At 44.6% G+C, this 18,605-nt stretch overlaps 1 protein-coding gene and 1 long non-coding RNA gene across 2 annotated transcripts; both read left to right on the top strand.

Annotated features, from left to right (window-relative positions):
• Positions 1–1,338: 1,338 nt before the first annotated feature.
• Positions 1,339–18,211, top strand: Egfr (epidermal growth factor receptor). The gene is made up of 6 exons (XM_018104520.3): positions 1,339–2,903; positions 12,846–13,068; positions 13,155–14,335; positions 14,403–14,535; positions 14,616–16,833; positions 16,907–18,211. Exons 1-6 carry the CDS (start codon positions 2,585–2,587, stop codon positions 17,138–17,140), a joined length of 4,308 nt encoding a protein of 1,435 aa, XP_017960009.1. The 5' UTR covers positions 1,339–2,584; the 3' UTR covers positions 17,141–18,211.
• On the top strand, positions 3,082–3,925 carry LOC149091038 (uncharacterized). The gene is made up of 2 exons (XR_016197192.1): positions 3,082–3,591; positions 3,664–3,925. It is a non-coding gene; the product is annotated as an uncharacterized LOC149091038 (long non-coding RNA).
• Positions 18,212–18,605: the final 394 nt, after the last annotated feature.

Genomic DNA, 18,605 nt, shown 5'->3' with positions numbered 1-18,605 from the left:
GCTGCGGCTGTTGCGCTTTTCGTGCCACATCTTTTGTCTAGGCAATCCTGGCGTATAATATTTATGGTTTATGGCCCGCCTGCTCGACATTGTGCGTTTGAAGTAGTATGCGCCTGATTTTACCTGCCTGCCTGCCGAGTCCTGCGTGAATACCCCGAAACGGTGCAGCAGCATACGCTGTGGGCAGCGGCAACAGGTGAGAGAATAGTTGCTGTTTTTTTTTTTTTTTTTTGTTCAGGCCACATCAGAAATCTGCCAAAACACAATGTTGACAGCGCTTCTACAAATCTTTTGGCCAAAAGACAAAAGCCAAAGCGCCGTAGATTCGATGCCCACACAGATCAGCCACACACACATACACAGACACACATACACACATGGGCAAGCAGCGAACTTGAGTGCTTATAAGGCAGCATTTGTGCAAGCCAACTACTTCTCTTCACACTCACACACGCGCACACACACAGGCATTCAAAGAGAGTGAGATCGAGAGAGAGATCGCTTACCTGAGCGTCAGCGTACGGCTGCCACAACAACTGCTTAAATGCTTCGCCGCCAATTCGCCGCAAGCGTTCGAGGAGAAGAAGAAGAACAACAACAGCTACGAATTTCGGTACATACACAATATCTCAACTTACCTGTGTTTTGGTTATGTTCGCAACGAATTTGTGAAGCCGCTGCAACGCACACATACACACACACATACACAGGCAACAGCTGTCAACAGAAGTTAAGAGGGGCTTAGGATTAAACAGTTATTGATAAGCGAAAGGCTTAGCTTGCTAGATAGAACTATTTAAATATGTATTTGATAAGGTTTGGCAGGGAATATTACTGTACTGCATGTAGTATAAATTACATAATTATTTAACATAATTGAATACCCCATTAAAATATAAAATATGTATTATATAACTGTTATATTCTATATAATCCTATATATAACTTATATATATTTTATAATCAATGATTTCATATGATTATTTAATCATAACCGAACACAATCTTCGGTTACATTTCATTCGATTTGGTATCATTTTAACTTTCTTAAGTGTAGGGTATTCTATTGCAATTGTGGAGCGAATCGAAATTCTCATAGTTTCATATTACTTGGCTGACTTTTCGAAATGAGAAAAAATTATAAGTGCCTTACATAGCATTTTGGTTTTACCTGCGCCTGCACTAGCTCTACATGCATACAGAGACCCCTATGTCGCCTTCCAGTTCAACTGTCTCTCTCCCTCTTTTGCTCTCTGTGCGTACGAATCTATTGAGCAGCTGCACAAGCAGCAACAGGCAGTTGCTTTGCTTTGCTTTAGTTTTGTATGTTGTTTGTTGGCTTGATCTGCGCTAAGAGATCTTCGCCGCTCACCTTTTACCAACGCCGTTTACCTGTTGTCTTTTATAGACGTACGCTCTTTACCTAACTCGCCGTGAGCTCAGATGACTGTGCATGTGTGTTGGTGTATTGGTGTGCATGAGTACGTGTATGTGTGTGTAAGTTGGTGTTCGCTCTGCGCTGTGCATATCGCGATGTCGGTTTCGGCTTCAGTTTCGACTTTAACGTGACGCTGCGCAGACGCGAATTGCCCACAAATCCAGGCGACGAACGCTTCACTCGACAAACGTTGCAGATCGTATCTCGGTTGCCCTCTCGCTCTGTCTCTCTCTCTCTGTCGCGACTTGCCGCTAATTTAGTGCTAATCGAATATAATACTTGGCCATAAAATAACACGCAAATAGAGAGTGGAGTTAAGCCACTGCGAAGCTCTTGTTTAGCAAATAGAAGAAGAAGAAGAAGCAGCAGCAGCAAAGTGAAATAAAACGAAAAAAAAATATAGTGATTCCATTGCTAATTGGTGAGACAGGGACAACAAAATAAAAATAAATAAAATAAAGTGCAGCTGCAGCTGTATATGTGTGTGTGAGAGCAGTGAGATGGCCCAAAACAACAAAAGGAATATCAGCAAAAACAACTGTTAAAGCAATTGCATTTAGCTTTTAAACAGGCTGCGCCTGCGCGCGCTCCCTAACCTCAAAATACATATACATATATATACACACGCACACAGACACAGCCACGGACACCGAAAGCTGTGCTGAGTCGAACTCGAAAAAGAGAACTGAAAAGCTGCCAGCAACAAAAACAACAACAAAAGCCTTCGTAATGTGAAACTGGTTCCTATACAAAAAAAAGCTAAAAAAAAATACAAGCAGCAGCAGCTACAAACACAAACACAAATACAAGCACACACATACGCACACAGCAATTGCAGCGACCACAACAACAGCAATAAAACGCAGTGAAAGAGTTGGTTAAAATTTGTTGTCGTTTTTGGCACGCAAAACGTAGCAGAAATTGTTGTTGGCCCCTTTTATTTTTGTTGGTTGCTTTTTCGTCGATATCTGCGAGCTGACAACGCGAAAAACAACACGCTCAAAACCGAGCTAAAAGTGTTGAGCAGAATACGGAAAGCAGCCAAAACGCTGCAAGTGTTGTGGCCCGTTTCTGAATCAGTCATAGACACACACTCATGACGTCACAGACGTCATAGATTCAATCCGCAAATAAGTTGCCCGTGAGATGCGCATCTTCAAATTGTTCAGGCGCCGCGGCAGCAGCTTTTACCTACCATTGCTGCTGCTGCTGCTGGTCCACTGCATCTGCACATGGCCCGTCTCGGCGGCCAGGGATCGCTATGGCCGACAGAACACCAAGCAGCGCCATCAGGATGCTTATCGCAACAATGCGAACCGTTCACGCAATCGCGGCAGCGGCAGTGGCAATCACGAGCGGGCTGCAGCGGCGGCAGCGGCGGCAGCGGCAGCGAGCAGCGCTGCCCTCATCGCTAGCGGCAGCTCCATCGGCGACAGCACCAAGGACACATTTCCCAAGGGCAAAAGTAAGTGTCAAACAATGATATGAGATGGGAATTATAACATGTTTATGAAGGCATGCTAAAGCCACTTTAACATTATGCTGTTAAGTGCATTGCTGTTAATGTGGATCCTCTAGGAATATAAAGCAAATGAATTCTGGTCTGATTGCTGATCTTAGACTGCTGGAACTACTTACAAATATATTAATATATGTTTGTTGATACTTATTTTGTATAATTGGGCTTTTAGATGATATAATACTATACCCAATTACAGAATTTCTGTTGCTTTATCTGCTATAACTTTATCATATCAATTGGATATGGAATTGTGCAAAATACAACATGGCGAATATAAATAATATATATACATATATAAAAATCAAGTAAATAAGGTAGAGCTCTGGCTAGATTATATACTTTTAAGCCATACGTGATATTTCTCGGAACAGACATAACGTGAAAATTGAAATTTCACATCAAGACTTAAAGTAGACAAACAAACCTTTGGAGCCCACTTTGCTTTTTGATATATTTGTCTCAACATTTCACTCTATGAATCCAAGTATTAGTTAAAGTCATGCCTAGACATGGTTAAGAAACAGATTTACCAAGCATTTCTAGGGATTTCAACGCGGAACCTTTTGTCGTAGTCTATTATTGTTGTTAAGCGACTCGGTCAGTTGGAGAAAAAGAGACAACTTACTCCAAGGTCGGCTATGGATATTTCAAATTAATTTTTTTTTCCTCACTTTTAATTGAATGCGTTCTTGGCTTTTCGTAGAACTACAATAACAACAATGGCAACAATAAGAAGACAAAGCGACAAGTTGAACCTGTTTCATGACAATCGTCGTCTTGAGCTTTGTCTCTCACTCTCGCTCACAGATCATCAGTCATGTATGCACACATGTGCATCCATCATGATTGTTTGATTGTCTGGTGTTTATGTAGATTTGCGTGCCCATATATCATAATCATATCAAGGTATTTGGCCCGAATAAATCCACTTCAAAAACACAACAACAAATACCCAAAAAAAATACTTGTATTTACTTGCAGCTAACTACGTAGCTGTAGCTGTAGCCACAGTTGTATCTGTATCTGTATCAGTATCTCAATGTGTGTGAGTGTGTGTGTGTTTATATGGTTTATATGCAGCTATGCTTATCTTATCGTACGTGCTGCATTGCAACCAATGTTTGATTTCGGTTACAGTTTGGGTTCCACTTTTTGGGCTGCTTTTGTTGGCACTTCGTACCTTTAGCATTTACCTGTGCCCAGTTGAGGCCGGTGCTCTCTTGACTTGGGCGCTCGACCCAGCTGCCGCTGCTCCACCCCCCAGCCTTATAACTAACTTATTATTGTTGTTTTATTATCAATCCGTTCTACAAACACAAAACCCTCTTAAGAATTTCTACTGTTTTGGGGCACATTTCGTAACCAACTCGAAAATTACAAACAAACTGAAATCGTTTTTTGTATTTAGCTCTGCTTGTTGAGCATATGGCTCATTGACAACTTTGTTGTTGCGCTTATTGTTGTTGCATTTTCAAGTATATTGGCCATTTCTCTTTGTCAGCAACAACAACAACAACAACGGCAATCAAGTGAGCGACACAATTTCCAGCTAAAATGGCGACTCAATTTGTTGACATCGCAAGTATCGCAATTCACAATTCACAATTCACAATACGCGATTCGCGAGTATCGCATTTGCTTTTCGCCCAGCTTGAAAATTAATGAGAACCCATAACAGTCAACAGTCGAGGGCAGCTCAATATGTTAACATACATAACAAATGTTTATTGCCAGAGCCCAAAATGACTTCAGGTCTCGGTTAAGCACATTTAGCCAAATATCTGTAAGCATATTTATAGCCATTTATGTCACGTTTGTAATATGTTTATTAGCTGTCTCTAAACTTGTATCTGAAGCTGTTTTCATACGCTACTCATGCGGAGTTGATTGCCAAATGGCAGCCATAAACATTTACTGAGTCTTTATCAGAGACTATTCTCTATAGTATTGCTCATGTTTTATGATATTTTAAGCTATTTTATTGCCCAGATCAAGTTATTATGCAAAAAGTATTATGCAATCTATAGCCGAGCTGTTGACTTTATATGTCTTATGATAAATTTATAGAGCTTCTGCTTGTGGATTTTTAATGATTTTACATGAAGTTTTATTCTGAATATACATATGTATATTTATTTTAACCAAGTACTTATATTAATATACATACATATATGTACATCTGCCATCTTGAACTTTAACTCAATTTTGGTTATTTATTTTCTAAAAATTTTAATCTTTCTTTTCCTTCTCTCTCTTTATCTAGCTATAATTTTGTTCATAGAATATTCCATATTCCTCCACTACCCAAACATTAATAGACAAAAAAAAAAACGTACTAATTTTTTTGTTTTGTTTGTATCGTTGAGCAAAACATTTGTTTGCTCAATACTTTGGCGCAAATATTTGCATTTGGCGGGCAAATAAGTTAACAATTTTCTGCTGCCAAGCTGCACAGCCCTCACTCCCCGCACGTTGCCCACGTTGTCGTTGTCGATATTCACTGATCTTGTAGCTGCAAATTAATAAATGTAGTCCCCATCTTTGCAATTGAACAAATGTTTACTTAGCCGCGTTGGGGCTATCGCGAGTTGCCCTTATGCTAATGGCTTTAGCCACACACGAGCTTGTATGTATGTGTGTGTATGTGTGTGTATGGATGTGTAGCACACAATATTATAATGATTTAATTCGCTCTTCGCCGGATATGGTTAGATAAGAAATGGAGCAATAATATTGACCCGATAAGCCTTATTCATTTAATAGACCTACCCTTGGGGAATTCACACACGATTGAATTGACTTTGGGCCCGATTTCCGATTTCTGTTGAATTTCTAGTTGCCCACTATATAAGATATTGTTATAATTTCCACCACTACAAACTCGCTTTCAGTTATTTTTTTATGACAATTCGTTGTGGTTGTAAATAAGCACAGCTGCAACAAATATGCAAATAAATGTGAAGCCGAGCCGAGCCGCACGTGCAACTCCAGTTGGAATAACATACAACACTATGTACCCAATCAAGGCAATTTGTAGCACAAAAAGTAACAATGAGGGGGAGACATTGCTGTTCGAGGACAATTGGCGGTATTGTTGAATAAAAGTGTTATTAAGGAAGTTTATTTAAGATTGCGCATGAATAGCCAGCAGTTGTCACAATGGGGAAATTTTTAAATGGGAAAAAGTGCAAATAAAATATCCAAAGCAAAAAGTTTACATGCTCAATTCGCATTTACATAGCTCTGTTATTGTTAACAGAACTGAAAAGAGCATTGCATTGCAGCGCATGTAGCTTAACAGTAAACGAATGTTGGGATATTAAATTAATACTGGTTACATTATGTTGCTAAATTTATGCCATTTTATTTCTTTAGATAAAAATTTCTCATATATTAAATAGAATTATCTTTTAACAAAAAATATATAAAATTTATGTATATATCTATTAATCGCATAGTATTTACAATTTTATAGAAATGAAAAGACAAAACTAGAAAAGTCTGTTTATTCAGGATTGTCTTCAATAGGCTTGAGAAGAGTGCTTTCCATATATGTATAAAGAATACTTTGTTGTCCATATCTGTCTTTTCTATGTGAACTATTCTTTGTTCCCTTTATGGACTAAATCGAATAAAGCAACATTTTTAATTGTTAAATAATCTGTTTAAAAATCAAATTACATTTGCAAAAAGAAAAAAAAAGAATGTAAAAAAAAACATGTTTGGTACAACTTTGTCATAATTTCCCTAAGTATTTAAAACGTTAAAGTTGATGTTAACTTTTTTATAGCTTTTCTTGTTTTTCCTGCTTTTGTCTACCTTTTATTTCGCTTTTTGTTGTTGCTCGCTTGCGGGCTGCACTTGAATGCCTTTTGGCCAGGCCAAACAAAGCTTGGTCCAAAAGATTTTGAGAGTGAATGCGCCTATTATAGCCGAACAGAAAGGTCTCCCAAGCTGGCTTTTGCCTGCCTAGCTCTAACAGTGTGTCTGTATGTGTTTTGTTGCTTGAAAAACCACATTCCATAGTGTGCCTGTGGAGACATAGCAACAACAACAACAACAACAACAGCATCCACTGAGAGCTAGCCCCATAAAATGGTGTAAGCTCTGGCTAATTACAGCGTCAGGCACGCGCTCACTCTTACAGTGTGAGCGTGTGTGTGTGTGTGTGTGTGTGTGTGTGTGTGAGTGAGTGAGTGTATGTGTGAGAGTCTAGCTTGAGTCTGTGTGCAGCTGTAGCTGTGTGCGCATTGCTTACTTTGCATAGCATTTTCTATAATTCCTGATTAAGACATCATATAAGAAAAATCGTCAGTTGCGAATTGTTGTTGCTGTTGTTGTTGTTGTTTTTCTTATATATGTTGAACTTTAATGCCAGTTTAGTTGTTGCTGTTAGTCAACTGTGGTGTAGAGTGCGCAGTACCTAGTCTTTATAGAAATACTGGTTTTCTAAATCTACACACACACAGACACACACAGACACAAATGTGCCTCAGTTGCAAGCAATTGCAGCTAAGCGCTGGCTGCTGCGACTGCGCTGTTCTCTTAGCAGAGCCTGCGCTCTCTGTTCTCTTTTGTTTGTTCTCTCATTCTCTCTGCTTACACTCACACACACACATGCACATCTATTTGTACTTACACATTTTACGACACTTTTTCTTTATTTTTCAATTGCTGCTGCACTTTGGTCACAAACATTTTGCGTCTTGCCTCTGTGGTCCACCCTAAAAGCTAGTTTATAGCTATACGTATGTGTCTGTGTATATGTGCACGTGTGTTTGTGTATTCTCTTTTTGTGTGGGCGTTTCGATTTCGAAACTTGCAGCAGTCAGCGTCAGAGTCTGAGTCGAAGCCTCAGTCTCAGCAGCAACAGCTTCCGCGGACTCGCAGCAGCCCACGTATAAAAATATTGTTGTTGTTGTTGTTGCTGTTGTTATTGCTGTTGGCTTGATTCTATGCCTAAAAATAGCTGAAAATGCTTTTGAGCCAAGATATTGAACTCGCACCAAAAATAGCGCCAGGGCGTGCTCATTAAGCCAGCCTTTGCTGCTGATGCTGCCTGCCTCTCTCTCTCTCTCTCTCTCTCTCTCTCTCTCTCTCTCATTCTCTCTGTCTCTTTGCCTGTTTGGACTTTGCACAAAGCGCAATCGGCAGGCTTATCTAATGGGCAGCATTGTTTGCTTAGCTTTTCTTTAGCTGCTGCTGCTGCTGCTGTTGCTGCTGCTGCGGCTGTTGCTTCTGCCTGCAACTCTCATTGTAGCTGCTGCTATTACTATAGCTGTTGTTGTTGTTGTTGTTGTTGTTGTCGTGCGGCACGACCTGCGCCCAATTGTTGTGCTCAAAACTAAATGAACGCGCATCGAACATGAAATGGGCAACAAAGCAACGCAGCCAGGGCCAGCATTTTGTGGCTTGAGGTCTTTAGCTTTTTAGCTGCTTTCTGCTGTTTTCGGCCAATAGCAGGCCTTGTCGGTGCTTTGTTGTTGCATGATCTGCCGCATTGCCGCCTCGCAACAAAATTTGCTGAAGATGCGCTTGCAGCGTTTTCTGCGAAAGATTTGCGGCGCGATCGCTTGGCCGCTTGGCTCGTTGCGCTTATTTGCCTTTGTCTTCGTGATGCCACGACATAGAATATACATACAACAACAACAACAAGAGCAGCAACAACAATCACTACAACAACAACAACAACAACAACAACAACTTATGAAAGAAAGTTGCCGCATTGCAGAATTATTTTGCAAAATCCGCGCACGTAACCAAGCGCCAGATCAGCTCGGCTTGTGGCTAACACACAGTGTGACTGAGCGAGAGAGAGAGAGGGAGGGGATGGGAGGAGATAGACAGCGGCTGTAATGAGCTGCGTGCATTTAATGGCCAGTCGCAAATGAATTTATTAAGCGCGTTTACACAATTTCATTGTAAATTGAACGCGTGCCGCGACTGAATTGTCGCAAAACAGTTATGAATTATTTATGTGGCAACTGCGCGCGGCAGTGGCCAATAGAAAAATTGTTGTTGCCACAGCAAAAAAAAAAAAAAAACAAAAAGCAACAACAAACAGGCGCCCAGTCTGTGACACCTAATCACAGGCGCTGCATCTGCATACATAGAGATACATGTATATATATAGAGTATATAGAGCTCTGGCTCGATTTATGACGAACTTTCACCGTGGTCTTTATTGTATTTTGCTTAGAGATCAATGTACTTGCCTCAGTTGAGATTGTGGGCAACAGCTTGAGGCAATAACGGCTGACGCCTTGTAATTTTTGTTTTTTATTTTCTGGGTTTTTGATCAGAATCTGCGTAGTTCGATGGGACGTCTTGGGGCTAGGGCAGGGCAGGGCAGGGCAGGGCAGGGGACATGCTGAGCAAACATAGATTCGGTGTAGGTAAAAAACAAAGCATGCTTAATGCCCTTTTAAATCTTTTGTTATTTTACAACAAAAATCTATGGCCTTTATGGTTGTTGCTGTTGTTGTTGTCTGCCTGAGGGAAAGGTTGTAGAAGCGAAGAGCGCTCGGCAATCCAGATGGTTCGTATGGCCAACAGAGTTAAAAATCTTTTCCACGAAATGAAAATACACACAAACAGAGGGAATACAACGGACGGGCAGACGGACGAACGAACGAACAGAGAGACAAGCTGACGGACAGCTAGAGGGAAAAAGAACAGAAGAAGCAGCAGACGAAGATGATGATGTCGAGGTAGAGCTGTAGAGAGCTGCGTGAGGGGCAAGCCACATAAACGTGAGCGACTACAACAACAACAACAACAAGAACTACAGCAAGAACAGCACGCAGCCAGAACCGGCTAAGCGAGTCTGAAACTGAGATTCGAAGAGCGCGCTGTGTGAGCTGTGCTAGCTATGTTAGCTGTGCCTCGCTTCGAGTCTAAAGTCCCGCCTGTTGCTGTTGGCTCGGAGTCTGTGGCGCGCATAGAGACGACGCTCGTGTCTACAAGCTGAAGTTCTAGTCGCCGCAGTTGCAGCATTCAAATCGATTATGCAGCCGTTTGACTTGCCACACGAAATGCCGTCCCGCCCCTCAATCTCCCGCTCTCTCCTTCTCTCTCTCTCTCTCTTGCTGAGTTTCTCGATTTGTGGCCTTTTCACCAGCAGCAGCAAAAAAATCGAAGCTGAGGTTGAAGAAAAATTCGAAAAAAAAAATCAACACAATATTTAGAAAGTCAGCACGGCGAGGCAAAGCTTGGAATGCGGTTGGGTCTATTAATCAGCGCGTCAGCACAGCACGGAGACCGGGGGGGCAGCAGGCGTAGCTAGGGCCAGGCAGAGGGCGAAGTTGAAATCGAGTCGTCGTCGTCGTCGTCGTCGTCGTGTTGTTGATGGCTGAACAAATACAATCGATAAACAAATACAATGAGCGTTGCTAGGCTGACCCCACAGCCAGGCCGACCCCCTCTCGCCCGGCGCAGCCCAGCCTCTCTTGGCCAGTAGTACATTCAAGTTCGTTGCCTAAGTCTTTTGTTTTAATGAGCACATCTCGCTTGAATTATGACTTTGATTTGTTGTCGGACGTGGACAGATATGCAGAGAGCGCGAGAGGCAGACAGTCGCTCATTAGCGTCGAGACACTTAGCCTAAGGATTACAAATTAGCCTTTTTGCCACACACACACACACACACATACACAGAGAGAGAGAGGGATTCACACACACACATAGGCATACCGAGTTAATGCGGGCGTGTCCGCGGCGCAAAAGAAAAATCGCATATGCAACATCTCAAGCATTTCACAAGAAACCCTGCCCCAGCCGCTCCCCACTCCTGCTGATGCTGCTCACTGTTCACTGTTCGTGTCTTAGGTTTCAGGCAAGGAGCAGCACAACATGAAAAACGCTGCTGATAAATTGTGCGCGATAAAGCGGCTTGAAAAGGGTTGCATGCGGCGTTCGGTATGAGAAATGGCTGAAGTGGAGTTAAAGGCGAGGAGGCTGTGGCCAGCCTTGCCTTAACTGGCCAGCGGCTCGCTCTCTCTCTCTCCCTCCCTCTCTCGCTCGCTTAGCTCTGCGTCGTGCCAGCATCATCATCAGCAACAGCAACAGAAACAGCAGCAGCAGGACAAAAACAAAGCCAAAGAATTTGTACGAAAATTGTTGCGCTTCGATTTGCCAGCAGCCGCTTTTGATCAATGTGCGCCGCGTCCCAATGTCAACTGCAGCCTCACCTTTTATTCTGCTATGGCTGTCGCTGTTGCCTTTAAGCCGCAGTGTGTCCAGTGTGGCATGCATCGCGCCGCATAACTGCAGGCATTCAACTTCTTCTCTTTGGTTTTTTTTTTTTTTCGTTGTTGTCTTTCGTTTTACGTTTCCCAAGCAACTCAAGAATTTCGCATTTCTGGCGATATTTTCTGCCAATATTTTCGCATCCAATATCTTTCTTCATAATTATTTTTAAAACTCTTTTCGGCCGTTGTTCCGCTTTTTTTGTTCGTGCCTTTCCACGAACTGAAATCAATAAAATGCGCAATATTTATGGCCTATCGATAATTTTTTTCATTTGATTGTTTCGTCTCTTTCATGCCTTTTCTTCCGTTTGATAATTAGCTGAGTAACAGAGGTGGGCGTGCCCAAGTGGTGGGCTGGCTGGCTGCAAGTGGGTGTCTATGTCTTACGAACTCCAGCCCCAACTGCGACATGGCACACTTTTGCGGCCCACACGACGAGCGCGGCGACCCACGTAGCCCTTTTCATAGAATCTCTGCGCTCATACACATAATCATCTAGTAGTAGGCCATGCAAATCAATGGCCATGGCAGCTGGAAGATGTACGAACGAGGTCTGCTGACTCTGCTGGCAGCTAAAACAGGTCGCTGACTAATGATAACAGCAGTCATTGGAGTCGGCCCCGTCTCCGTCTCCATCCCCATCTCTGTCTCTCAGTCTGAGTCGGAGTCTGCGTGGGCTGCTAATTATTGAAAACGCCAACTGAACTGCGACTCAGCAGCGCCCACTTGCTGCTAGCTGTTGTTGTTGTTGTTGTTGTTTTATAAGTTTTTATTCAAGTTGTTGTTTTTTTCATTGCTTCCGAGCATTAAATACAAAAGACTTAGGCAACAAACTTGCCCTCTCCCAGCTCTAGCTATTTCCGTTTATCATTTACATGAAATTTCGTCTTTGATTTTAATTTATAATTTATAATTTCTTAGCATTTGCATTCACCTGTAGCACATAATTCAACACCTACCTTCGTCTAATTAGACAACGGCTCGCAATTAAGTCCAGCCCACACACAGCCCAATGTTCCGCTGAAATCAAGCGTGAAATGTATTTACTTTCCCTGTGCTAACTCACCTGACGCCCTAAATCGTCTTTAATTTAATAATTTCAGAAAGTTAACTTGAGTACTCTTTAGATGGGGTATATGCATTTCAGATGTAAATAATAAAAGATATTTGCTGAAATTGGAGTTGAGAAATATATATCTAAATAATAATATCGTATAATAAATAAATAAATAGTAATAATTTAATTTAATTTAATTTAATTACAAACAGATAGTAATAATTTAATAAACTGCTGAGTTTTTGTTGAACTATCTATTTAAAAAAAAAAAAGTATTGCTCAATCAAAATCATATATAAACTATAAATTATTATATTTAAAACCCCTTAGTCTTATTATTTTTTTTGCTCTTTCTCAAGCCAAGTCTATACATTCATCATTTTCTCTTATTCATCTAAATATAGGTTTTATTTTCCCATGAAAGAAATCTGTTTCTAGAGTATTATTAATTATAATTAATATATGTTTATTCATAAGCACTATTAATAATGATATAATAGAAAACTGTTTCATTAATTTCAACTCAAATACTAATTCATCTTTTTTTCTCTCTCTCTGTCTTTCTCCCTCTGCTTACAGTTTGCATTGGCACAAAGAGTCGTCTGTCTGTGCCCTCGAATCGAGAGCATCATTATCGCAATCTGCGCGATCGTTACACGAACTGCACCTATGTCGATGGCAATTTGGAGCTAACCTGGCTGCAGGATCCCAACCTGGACCTGAGCTTCCTGGCCAACATACGCGAGGTAACGGGCTATATACTGATCAGTCATGTGGATGTGACGAATGTGATATTTCCCAAGTAAGTAGCATAATATTGAGGGCTCTTTAGCTGCCACAGATCTAAATTCCCATTTGTCTCCGTCTCTGTCTCCGTCTCTGCTGTAGACTGCAAATCATACGCGGCCGCACGCTGTTCAGCCTGACTGTTGAGGAGGAGAAATATGCCCTATTTGCCACATACTCGAAGATGAACACGCTGGAGATGCCCGAGCTGCGCGATATACTCGCTGGCTGGGTTGGGTTCTTCAACAACTACAATCTGTGCCACACGCGCTCCATTGTGTGGCGCGAGATCCTGTCGGGCGCCAACGACGACTACAACTACACGTACACCTTTACGGCCGCGGAACGCACGTGCCCGGCGTGCCATCCGTCGTGCGAGCGCGGCGCCTGCTGGGGCGAGGGAGCGCACAATTGCCAGAAGTTCAGCAAGATCACCTGTGCGCCGCAGTGTGCCCAGGGCCGTTGCTTCGGCTCTGGGCCGCGGGACTGCTGTCACCTGTTCTGCGCCGGCGGCTGCACGGGGCCCACGCAAAAGGATTGCATCGCGTGCAAGAACTTCTTCGATGACGGCGTCTGCAAGGAGGAGTGCCCGCCCATGCGCAAATACAATCCGACCAACTATGAGCTGGAGGCCAATCCCGAGGGCAAGTACGCCTATGGCGCGACCTGTGTGCGTGAGTGTCCGGGACACTTGCTGAAGGACAATGGCGCCTGCGTGCGCAGCTGCCCCTCGGACAAGATGGCCAAGGATGGCGAATGCGTCGCCTGCAACGGACCCTGCCCCAAGACCTGCCCCGGCATTGCGGTCCTCCACTCCGGCAACATTGACTCGTTCAAGAACTGCACCGTGATCGAGGGCAACATCCGAGTGCTGGACCAGACCTTCTCGGGCTATCAGGACATCTATGCGAACTACACGATGGGCGCACGCTATATACCCATGCATCCCGATCGCCTCGAAGTCTTCTCCACGGTGAAAGAGATCACCGGCTATCTGAACATCGAGGGAGTGCATCCGCAGTTCAAGAATCTCTCCTACTTTCGCAACCTGGAGGTCATTCACGGTCGCCAGCTGATGGAGAGCTACTTTGCCTCACTGGCCATTGTCAAGTCGTCGCTGTCCAGCCTGGAGCTGCGCAGTCTGAAGCGCATCAACTCCGGCAGCATCGTCATACAGCACAACACGCAGCTCTGCTACGTCAGCAGCATACACTGGGCCGCGATTCAGAAGACCAACGACCAGAAGCTGTTCATCAATGAGAATCTGAATACCTCCGAGTGTCGTAAGTATATTTGTTTCTCCAGTTGAAGCCATTCAAAGTGCCTAACTCTGACTCTCTATATTTGCAGGCAAAACGGGTCAAGTCTGTTCGGATCAATGCAACAGCGATGGCTGCTGGGGCGCTGGGCCGGAGCAGTGCTTGAACTGCAAGAGCTTCAACTACAATGGCACCTGCATAGCCGACTGTCGCAATGTCTCCAAGTGAGTAGCAAGTGATTCCGCCTGCCTTAACTCTTTACTAACATCTCTCCCTCTCTCTCTTTCTCTCTCTCTGTCTACAGCACCTACCAGTTCGATTCGAAGACCTGCAAGAAATGCCATCCGGAGTGCCGCACCTGCTCCGGCCCCGGCGCCGAGCACTGCGACGAGTGCGTGCATGTGCGCGACGAGCAGCACTGCGTGACCGTCTGTCCGGATGACAAGTACGCGGACTTTGGCATCTGCCGCAAGTGCCACGAGACGTGCGAGGGCTGCACGGGACCCAAGAATACGATTGGACACGGCGCCTGCAACACGTGCAATCTGGCCATCATCAATGCGGATGCGACGGTGGAGCGCTGCTTGCGCAAGGACGACAAGTGCCCCGACGGCTACTACTGGGAGTATGTGCATCCGCAGGAGCAGGGCTCGCTCAAGCCCTTGGCCGGCAAGGCCATCTGTCGCAAGTGCCATCCGCGCTGCGAGCTGTGCACCAACTATGGCTTCCATCTGCAGGTCTGCTCCAAGTGCGCGCGCTACAAGCGCCTGGAGCAGTGCGAGGACGAGTGCCCCAGCGATCACTATGCGGATGAGGAGAGGCGCGAGTGTTTCGTTTGCCATCCGGAGTGCAAGGGCTGCACCGGTCCCGGCGCGGAGGACTGCTTGGCCTGTGTCAACTTCAAGGTGTTTGCCGAGGGCGAGGTCTACGACAATTCGACCATGTTCAACTGCACCTCCAAGTGCCCGGCGGAGCAGCCGCATGTCAACTACCAATCGCACTTCATTGGACCGCACTGCGTGTCCAGTCCGCCACGCGGCTCCAAGGTGACCGCCAACCTCAATGTGAACATGATCATCATCATCTTTGTGGCCGTGTTCATACCTGTGATCTGTGTGCTCTGCGTGATCATCTACATCTGCCGGCAGAAGCAGCAGGAGAAGAAGGAGACCGACGACTTGGCCAAAGTATTCTTCGGCTGCGAAGACTCCGAGCCGTTGCGTCCCTCCAACATGGGCGCCAATCTCAGCAAGCTGCGGATCGTCAAGGATGCGGAACTGCGCAAAGGCGGCGTCTTGGGCATGGGCGCGTTTGGACGTGTCTACAAGGGTGTCTGGGTGCCGGAGGGTGAGAATGTGAAGATACCCGTTGCCATCAAGGAGCTGCTCAAGACGTCTGGCGCCGAGTCCAGTCAGGAGTTCCTCAACGAGGCCTACGCCATGGCAACTGTGGAGCACGGCAATCTGCTCAAGCTGCTGGCCGTCTGCATGTCCTCGCAGATGATGCTGATCACGCAGCTCATGCCGCTGGGCTGCCTGCTCGACTATGTGCGCAACAATCGCGACAAGATCGGATCCAAGGCGCTGCTCAACTGGTCCACCCAGATAGCCAAGGGCATGTCCTACCTGGAGGAGCGGCGGCTGGTGCATCGCGATCTGGCCGCACGTAATGTCCTGGTGCAGACGCCGTCGCTGGTGAAGATTACGGATTTCGGCCTGGCCAAGCTGCTCAGCGTGGACTCCAATGAGTACAAGGCGGCCGGTGGCAAGATGCCCATCAAGTGGCTGGCGCTCGAGTGCATACGGCATCGCATCTTCTCCAGTAAGTCGGATGTGTGGGCATTTGGCGTGACGATTTGGGAGCTGCTGACCTTTGGCCAGCGACCACATGAGAATATACTGGCCAAGGATATACCCGATCTCATCGAGATGGGCCTGAAGCTGGAGCAGCCCGAGATCTGTTCGCTGGACATTTACTGCACACTGCTCTCCTGCTGGCAGCTGGACGCCGATCTGCGTCCGCCGTTCAAGCAGCTGACCAACGTGTTTGCCGAGTTCGCTCGCGATCCGGGCCGTTACCTGGCCATACCCGGCGATAAGTTCACCCGGCTGCCCGCCTACACCAGCCAGGACGAAAAGGATCTCATACGCAAGCTGGCGCCGACCACCGATGGGTCCGAGCCCATGGTCGAGGCCGATGACTATCTGCAGCCCAAGGCGGCGCCCGGTCCCAGCCATCGCACTGATGGCACCGACGAGATACCCAAACTCAATCGCTACTGCAAGGATCCCAGCAACAAGAATCCGGGCAGTGGTGTGGGCGTTGGGGATGACGAAACCGATTCCAATGCCCGTGAAGTGGGCGTGGGCAATCTGCGACTTGATCTGCCAGTCGATGAGGATGACTATCTGATGCCCACTGGCCAGAGTAATGGCAGCACCAACAACAACAACAACAACAACAGCAACAATCCCAACAACAACATGGCAGCAGCAGCCACGGGCTACATCGATGTGATTGGCGTAAGTAGAGAATCGAAAAGGCATTCAGCGAGAATCGAATACTAATTGAAACTTATCTTGCTCCCAATGCCAGGTGCCCGTGAGCGTGGATAATCCCGAGTATCTGCTGAATGCGCTCAGCGCTGGCGAGGCGCCCATTCCCACCCAAACCATTGGCATACCTGTGGCAGGTGTGCCCGCCAGCATGGAGGTGAAGATGCCGGGCAGCGAGTCCACCAGCTCCGATCATGAGTACTACAACGATACGCAACGGGAGCTGCAGCCGCTGCAATTGCTGCGCAGTCGCAGCACCGAGACGCGAGTGTAGCCTCCGCACACCCACACACCCACACACACACATACATACTGCCAGAATGTAACAAACCGTTTATTGGATATCAATCTTGCCACGTAGTACCCAAGTGCCTTGTGAAGCCATCGCCAGTTGCAGTCGATGTGTGCCTTCTGAATGCTGTTATCATAGATAAAACCCCATTTGAATTTGTAAAGTCTCGTTATTACACTGTAGCGTACTTAGCAAGACCTATCCGTATATATATATATATATATCTATATGCCCCACTCTATATCAAACAACTCTAGATGCGTAGAGAACTAGTTGTGTATTTTATGTAGCGCTTGTAGATTCAATGTAATTACGAGATCAAAAACACCGATAGTGCATTTCTTAGACGTCCTGCGCGACCAGCACTTGCACTTGAATCACAATCGAATCGGATCTCTGGAACCATTCGAGTGGGCTTCAGGCTTTTGGTAGTGCAAGGAACGACCCACTAAGCTAAAGTTATTTCTAGTTCGCAGTTGTATCAAAACAATATCTTATCTATATACATATATATATATATATAGACATAGGTATCTTTTAAGAGTTATAGGCTTTTAGTTTGTAGTCTCCAACTGTGATATAGTTCCTAGGAATTAGTATAGCTGTTTAAGAATTTTTAAAACTTCTTTCGATATTGCGGCCCACTGATCTGATTATAGACGCTGATCTGATACATTTGTATATTTTGGCCTCAACCAATTTCTATAAAAAATCAATTTAATTTCGATAAACACAAAAATAGACAAATAAATCCCGAGCGTGCCATGCATCATCGAGTATGCAATTCTCCTAAAGATTTCGAATATTTGTTGGCACATTACAACTGAATTGTAATTAATCCTAAGCCTTAGTCTACTCTATATAAAACAAAGATAACGATGTAAATAATTTAAACGATAAAAATGCGATTGTAATACGTATCTATATACGCCTAACAACTAATCTGTATGCGTGCCTGTTTTACAATGAATCGGTACGCTGCGTATGCAATTGGACATATAAATCTTAATTTAATTTAATTTAATTTAATTGCAAGTAGCTTACACGTACCTATATTCATATATAGAAATAAATAAAACGATTTTTAAATAAATGCGACATTTTGTTATTAATTTTGTATGCGTAATTGCAAGGGATAAAGATACAAATCCCTTCCTGTTAAAATTCACAATTTTAAAATTTCATTGCATACCCATTAGGGCCGCCAATTGCGTCACTGAGCTCAGCTCACGCGACTCGGACTCGAATTCAGCCAAAGCACCAGGCGAACAGAAATTTCAGCTGATTGACACAAAATTTACTTTTCAAAATCCAGAGCATAAGTGAGAGAGCAAGTTTAGCAGTTAAGTTTAAATGACTCTTCAAATTAATAGCCCAACTGCCACGCGTTGGCGCCATCTATTGTATTGCTGATGTAACTACTTTATGCTAAGAAGATGGCGCTAGT

This window comes from Drosophila navojoa, chromosome 5, assembly GCF_054131105.1.
Source record: "Drosophila navojoa isolate 15081-1374.11 chromosome 5, UAZ_NAV_1.0, whole genome shotgun sequence".
Lineage (NCBI taxonomy): Eukaryota > Metazoa > Arthropoda > Insecta > Diptera > Drosophilidae > Drosophila > Drosophila navojoa.
Note: the sequence above shows the minus strand (reverse complement) of the source record. Positions and strands in the feature narration are given on the sequence as shown.

What these genes read in the sequence shown, in the direction of transcription:
- Egfr (XM_018104520.3), top strand. Translation starts at nt 2,585, where the DNA reads ATGCGCATCTTCAAATTGTTCAGGCGCCGCGGCAGCAGCTTTTACCTA. An exon ending in CACATTTCCCAAGGGCAAAA is followed by an intron (nt 2,904 to 12,845) that starts GTAAGTGTCAAA and finishes CTCTGCTTACAG; the next exon opens with TTTGCATTGGCACAAAGAGT. An exon ending in GACTGTCGCAATGTCTCCAA is followed by an intron (nt 14,536 to 14,615) that starts GTGAGTAGCAAG and finishes CTCTGTCTACAG; the next exon opens with CACCTACCAGTTCGATTCGA.